General features: G+C 32.4%; 1 protein-coding gene across 1 annotated transcript; it reads right to left on the bottom strand.

Annotated features, from left to right (window-relative positions):
• Nucleotides 1–3,345: 3,345 nt before the first annotated feature.
• LOC107796151 (transcription factor MYB106-like) lies at nt 3,346–6,806 on the bottom strand. Its single transcript, XM_016618889.2, has 3 exons — nt 6,580–6,806; nt 5,577–5,706; nt 3,346–4,252 (listed from the first exon to the last, which is right to left on the bottom strand). Exons 1-3 carry the CDS (start codon nt 6,710–6,712, stop codon nt 3,478–3,480), a joined length of 1,038 nt encoding a protein of 345 aa, XP_016474375.1. The 5' UTR covers nt 6,713–6,806; the 3' UTR covers nt 3,346–3,477.
• Between the last annotated feature and the right edge of the window lie 895 nt (nt 6,807–7,701).

Genomic DNA, 7,701 nt, shown 5'->3' with positions numbered 1-7,701 from the left:
ACGACGTTGCAATTCTCGTTAAAAATAATAATAATAAAAGCGGTAAAAAGTTAAAATTTGCACATAGGTTCAACATGTATATAAAAAAAATCAGATAAGCCAAATATGACAGTTGAGCGACCGTGCTAGAACCACGGAACTCGGCAATGCCTAACACCTTCTGGGTTAACAGAATTCCTTTCTCGGATTTCTGGTTCGCGGACTGTAATACAGAGTCAATCTTTTCCTCGATTCGGGATTCAACCGGTGACTTGGGACACCATAAATCTCCCAAGTGGCGATTCTGAATCTTTAAATAAAATCCCGTTTCGATTGTCCTTTAATTGGAAAAACTCCCCTTACGCCCCTGCGGGCGCAGGTAAAAAGGAGGTGTGACATATGCTAGTTTGTTAAGCAGTTGATGTTAAGTATATGAGATTTCGAGATGACATAAAGTTAAGGAGGGAGCTATAACCAAACCGATAGGCTGGCTATTCGGGGCCTGAGGCTTGTTGATTTCAGGCCTCGAGGTCGATCTCAGGGCTTGGCTACGAGCTATTAAGAGCAATCGGGGTAGGGATAACAGTTATGGGATAATTGAGGGAGGCTCTTTATGGCCAATGATAAGCAATAAATGAAGACAATAAATAAGAGCAACAATATCAAGAGAGTATGTTAGAGGGAAAAGAGAAAGTTCTTGTATATTTCTCATGGCGCAGCTGAACCCTTACAAAATGCCAAAGACCCCCTTTATAATAGGAGGGGAATACCAATATAGTACAAAATCATTAATTACAAAAATAGGGGGATGAGACAACTAGCTAGATGGCACCAGGCTCTGCCAGTACTAGCCGCATGCATAGGGAACTCCCCATTCCCATCGTGACCGCGGCCAATATTGTCGTTAAGTCGGGCATCAACGAACCTCGAGGGAGGGAACTCGACCACAGTCTTTCAATCTCGAGGTCTCGAGATGATTTCATAAAATGCCTTAATGACGAGAAATTGGACCCTCCGATTTCGCAATACACACTCATGTAGCTTGTTTCCGTGAGAATTTATAGAGTTCGGCTTTTATATATTGATACTGTTAAATAATGTTGACATTGCTAGATCATGACCTACAAAATAACCGTAGGTTATAACAAATGGAATATAATTAGTAATATGTAAATAACACAAATACCCTCCCACTGATGGAGAAGTATTAATTTTTGCCAACCTGACTGCTTATTCGTACATATATCTGATCTCTAATTAATTTATCATTGCCTTCTTTCCCAAACTAGAGTTCGCATAGTTGGAGATGCCCTCGTTTTGATATATATTAATACAAAGAAGAAATGAGTAAAATGTAAAGTTGACGTGAGAGGGAAAAGATAAACAGATTTCTTAGATGGTTTCTTCTTTTTTTTTTCTTATTTGGTTTGGATTTTCCTTTTTGTTTATCTTTCTATTGGGGACTTGATTTCTATCAAGTCCGCAATAGAAAGATAAACAAAAAGGAAAATCTGATGAAAGAGAGAGAAATGGACCACTTTATAATTAATATTACTCCCTAAAAAACCCTATTTATGTTGTACGATCGAATGGATCGGAGCCGATTCTAAACAATAATTTCATTTACCTAATTTTATTTGATGGACTTATAACAGAAAGCGAAATGTTAGAAAGCGAAACTGCATGAAGTAAATAAAATTAAAAACGTGAGGACCATGGGTCTGATATTGGTTCAGGTATACATTATTTCAGTTTAATTATTGACCTTCTAAATGTTACACTACAATATGACGTTAGAAACTAAGAATAAGCATGTTTGTTATTATATTTACCCAAAAAAAAAAAAGTGAGAGTTATAGCCATTGATGTTATCACGATGGATTCAATCTATAAAGTTCTAAACATGAGAAACTAAGAATAACCATTTGTTATTATATTACCCAAAAGAAGAAAAAAAACATGAGACAGTTATAGCCATCGTTGTTATCACGATGGATTCAATCTTTAAAGTTCTTAACAGGGTAGCCCGATGAAATAAGCTCTCGTTATGCGCGTGATTCGGGGAAGATCCGGACCACAAGGGTCTACTGTATGTAGCCTTACCCTGTATTTTCTGCAAGAGTCTGTTTCCACGGCTTGAACCTGTAACCTCATAGTCACATAACAATATCTTTACCAGTTACTCCAAGGCTCCCTTCTTAACATTTAATCAAAAGTCAAAGCAATGCAAAAGAAAATGGGACTTTTTTCTAATAAGAGAAATCCTACGTACCACAAAGAACTGCAGCCGCGCCCAAAAGACTGTATGTAAAAGGAGATCATTTTTTTGTGATAAAAAATTGACTAGTTAATATTATATTCTTAAAATTATGAGTTTAGATCTTATAATTGTTAGAAGTTTTAATGAGTTTACACACGCATATATATTTTTTATTTATTTCTTTTTACTGGACGCGTATATATTTTATATATTCTACATTAAAAATATTGAGTTTAAATGAACCCGTCGTCTAAGAACTGCTTTTGTCACTGGCTATATGCGTTTAGGAGTTACAGTACACTTACTGAACTCATTGAGAAACAAGGAGAGTGAACCCCTCACTATAAAAAAAACTCAAGATTCGAACACAGATCTAGTAACTTTTGTATAGATCCTATATTTCTGTTAAAAAATCCACAACAAGAACTCATAAGTCTCGGAATTTGTCTTTGTTGAACACCATTTTACCTTATGGAGAAAACAGAAATGAAAGAAGAAAAAGAAGAAGACGAAGAAGAAGAGGGGAAAACATTTTTTAATCAGTGATGTTGTTGTACTCTCCTATATTCCTCGTTGAATAGAATGAAAAATGTTTGTTTAGTGAGATTTCACACGTGCATTAATTCATTTGACTAGAAAATTACAAAATTACAAGATTCCCTTTAAAAAAACGGATGAACCAATGAATTAGTCTCGATACACCAACATGCACTAATTAATATTCACAGCAAAAATATGAAGATTTGTTTACTTCGAAATAAAGTTTTTTCAATCTTTAATGATTGAAAACTTGATTAGTGTCTCCTAATATGGCTTATTTTTGTATCTTTTTTAATAATCCGTTCAAAGGAAAAATTAAAAGCTTGTAACTGAATTCAATAAAACTTGTTATATAGGTACAGTAAACAAATACTGCCTAGTAGGAGCAAAATGGACCGAAGAAAACAAAGGATGCTACGCTATTAAAAAAAATAAGGCTACATGATTTTAATCAATCATTTCATAAATTAAACTTCACGCTAATAAGGAACTAGCGATACAAATCTTGAATACAAATACATATCTAAAGTGTTATCATAATAATCACTAAAAAAACTCAACTAAACTTAAAGCAATAGAAAAATATCAACCGACAGTCTTTCCTCAGAATTATCTGAACAGGTTGATCTTCCCATCCTGTTTATTTTAGCAACTGATCCTAATATCTCCTTAGTAGAACGCAACAACACATGAACTCTTCAGAATACTGGAGAACCAATTGGTGAAGTGACCAAATAAGGAAAGTTGTTCCAATTAAACTTGTTATCTTCAAAATCCCCTGAGCAACTTCCCATATAATTATCCAACTGTACTCCAGTAAAATTATTTGCTGAATTTTGTGTATATTCCGGATCAAATAACTCTGAGAACTCTTCAATAAAGCTTGGAAGGTCTGTTTGGACATCTTTTGTTGGGCATGGATTTTCCAAACATGTGATTGTAGACAAAGGAAGATTTTGATCACCAACTTTTGCAGTACTTGGTACATTGTTCATGAACAAATTTTCTGAGGAATTTAACGTTGATGGTATCGATGATTCGATGTTTTTGTTAGCAAAACCATCAAGAAGAATAGAACTAATGTCATTTGTTGTTGGTAATTTTGTGCTTGCCCTTTGCCATGCTTTTAATATGTCAAGACAAGGAAGTTGATAATAAGGTTGCGAAACGACGTAATTGTTGTTGTTGCTGCTGCGAGGGTTATTGAAGAGGAATTTAGAGTGATCTTTTGATCTACGAACAAGTCTTGCTTCTGCTTCAAGTCTTGCACTTTCCCATTCAGCCATATGACTAAGGTTTGCAACATACTTAGATTGATCATTTGAGCTACCATTAATGTTGTTTGTGATTTTTGGCTTATGTGTCATTGGATCAATGCCCATTTTTGTTAATCTCTTCTTCAAACGTGAGTTCCAGTAGTTTTTTATCTCGTTATCTGTTCTGCTAGGCAAATAAGCTGCTATTGCTGACCATCTGAATAACAGAGAGAGCAATAACCATGTTAATGTTGCACAAATTAATCACACATGAAAAACGTTACACAAAAATGAAAGTATATATTATGTAAATCGGGAGAGAGAGAGAGTATCTAATTAGGCAATCTAATAGTCTAGGCTGGATTCTATGTACATTTATGACTTTGTACATGTGCGTAATAAATAGACAATACTAATATCCGACGTTGGCAGTTTTTTCTGTGGTAGTTAAGTAATAATAATGTGTACTCTTTTACTCCATCTAGTCTAAAATAAGTGACTTTTTGGCCTTTGGCATACCCCTTAGAAAAATACTAACTTCTAAAAAAAATATTTGCATTAAATTATATATATAGTTAAGTAATAATAACGTGTACTCTTTTACCCCATCTGGTCTAAAATAAGTGACTTTTTGGCCTTTGGCATACCCCTTAGGAAAATACTAACTTCTAAAAAAAATATTTTCATTAAATTACCCTTAATTAAAATTTGTATACTGTTAACTTGACACATTGGGATATATAAATAAAAAAAATTAAAAATTTAAAGTTCATTCATTCTTGATTATGTAAAAAGGATATTTATTTTGAACCAAAATAAAAATGCCAAAAAGTCACTTATTATGTACTCCCTCCGGTTCACAATAAGTGACCAGTTTCCTTTTAGCACGCCCATTAAGAAAATGCTAAATCGTATACAAAAATATCTAGTATGACTAAACTACCCTTATTAAATATTGGTCACATAGTTATAGTGAGGAGTGAGAAAACATTTTAGGGATATGCACATAAGGGTAAAAGAGTAAAAACAATTGAATTTTTTCTTGATTACCTAATTGGACACTTACTTTAAACCAAAATAAAAAAATAAATTGATCATTTATTGTGAACCGGAGAGAATATCAAAAATATTTATTAATCCTAATAGTTGCATCATGCCTATTGGTTGCATAGTAAAAGAGAAGAAAACAGTGACTATGGGAAAGAATGTGACAGACAAAGGTAACTACTCCCTCCGTTTCAATTTACGTGAACTCATTTGACTGGACACGGAGTTTAAGAAAAAAGAGAAGACTTTTAAACTTGTGGTGTAAAATGAGGCACATATATTTTGTGTGGCTATAAATCATTGCATAAAGGTAAATTGTTTCCAAATAAGGAAAGGGATCACTCTTTTTGGCACGGACCAAAAAGAACATAGGTTCACATAGATTAAACGGAGGGAGTAACAATTTATGAGCCCAACCCCATGGCAGAAAATAATGAGTTCTATCATTTACTGTCATTTTATTTTAATTTTACTGTCCTTCATTAAATTATTACCTGTTTCCAAGAAGAGCATGAAGCTGAATGATAGTTCTTTCTTCTTGTAAACTAAACTTTCCTCTCTTGATATCTGGCCTTAGATAGTTGATCCATCTAAGCCTACAACTCTTGCCACACCTCTGCAGACCTAAAAAAGGAAAAAAAAAATAAAAATTACATATGGTAGTAGTCGAAAAGATAATTATATAAATAAAGTTTACTCTCTAACAACTGAAATTCTTAGACGAAATGATCATGCAATTCTAACTTGATAACTAATCTCACACACACACACATATTATATATATATATATATATATATATATATATATATATATATATATATATATATATATATATATATATATGTGTGTGTGTGTGTGTGTGTGTGTGTGTGTGTGTGTGGATTCAAACTTAAAGAAAAGTATACAAATCTATGATCATACAATTTAAATATTATAAGAATTAACATAATAGCTGCCTACCCAACCGCTTAGACTAAAAATAGCGGCAAATACATAATATATGTATAATATGTTTATAACCATGTATAATTAGTGTATAATCTATTTGATGACTGAATGTGCTTCTATAGTCCCCATATTTAATAATGTCCAAACTCTTTCTTCTATATCGAGGATCATCAAAATAAGCAAGAATACTATTTCGACATAAAATAGCATCTATGGGATTTCAATCGAGACCATGGCCCCAGTGTACTCACTTGGTTAGTATTTGTAGAACAAAATAAGTAAGGCTAGTTTTTTGATACGAAAAGAGATAGGGGAAGAGGAGTAGTCTGTAATTAAGATACGTTTTTTGGATGGACGATATAGATTTTTTTTGTGATAGTTAACCATTTTTTTAACTGTAAGAATAACAACAACAACAACAACAACAACAACAACAACAACAACAAACTCAATAGTTTTCCACAAGTGAGGTCTAGTAACCGTAAGAGTACACCAGCTAAAAAAAATAGCAAATCCAACTAAATAATAGTAGTTACTAATATTATTACCAGCTTTAGGAGGCAAAGCTCGCCAGCTACCACAACCATGTTCCTCAATGCAAGACAAGAGTTTTTGGTCTTCTTCTGGTGTCCACGGCCCTTTCTTCAAACCTTGTTTATCACAGCACTTGGACCTTCCCATTTTAACACTAAGTTAACACAGAGAAAATCAAGAAAGTCTATTATTCTGTCTTTCTTTATGTGGAAATGAGAGAATATGGTATATGGAAATGCCAGTTGAGATTATATATAGGCAAATGATATATGCAAATGAAGAAATAATAAGTTATGTGATCAGAGAGTTAGCTGCAATGTAAAATAAATGTTAAAAGAGGGTACAAATTCCTAGCTAACATGTGGTAATGATCACAGCAGCACATTATGTGAAGCTTTAATTACAACTAGTATTAGTACCCGTACGATGTGCCGATAATATTATGATCTGCTAAATTCTATAAATTAAAAAGAACAAATTATATGAATAACTATTGACATAAACTTAAATATTATAACCTCATATATAGCCGGTGATACAAACAAATAAAAATACTGTATGATTCAAAAATAAATACTCCTCCCCTTTCAATTTATATAAATATTTTTCATATTAGTTTGTTCCAAAAGAATGACACATTTCTGTATTTGGAAATAATTTAACTTTAAATTTTTTATTTTACTCATCTATATATATTGAGAAGTTCTTACACCCATGCAAATATCATGACCCCACAAAACTATTAGTATCATAAGTTTCAAAAGTTTTCCTTTTCGTTCTTAAATTTCGTTCCAAGTCAAACTATCTCATCTATATTGAAAATGAGTAAAGTCATACTATATAGAGTAATAACAAATAAAAATACATTTAGTAATATCTTAATTTAAATTATAAAACTATATTATATTATTATCTCAATATAATAAATTCTCACATCAACATCAACTTCTACCAAACTAAATTACACGGTGACAAATTAATATTTACATACATGATAATTTATTAACAACCAATATATTCTAACTTTTGGGAGTTACAAACTTATAAAACAGTTGGATCGTAATTTGCTCAATAATTTTGCTAGTTACCTCAATTATAATGTACACTTGCTATATTGCCATGTGACTTTTTATTAG

The sequence above is a fragment of the Nicotiana tabacum genome, chromosome 20 (genome assembly GCF_000715075.1).
Source record: "Nicotiana tabacum cultivar K326 chromosome 20, ASM71507v2, whole genome shotgun sequence".
Taxonomy (NCBI): domain Eukaryota; kingdom Viridiplantae; phylum Streptophyta; class Magnoliopsida; order Solanales; family Solanaceae; genus Nicotiana; species Nicotiana tabacum.
The sequence above is the reverse complement of the archived record's forward strand: the minus strand, read 5'-3'. Positions and strand labels throughout refer to the sequence as shown.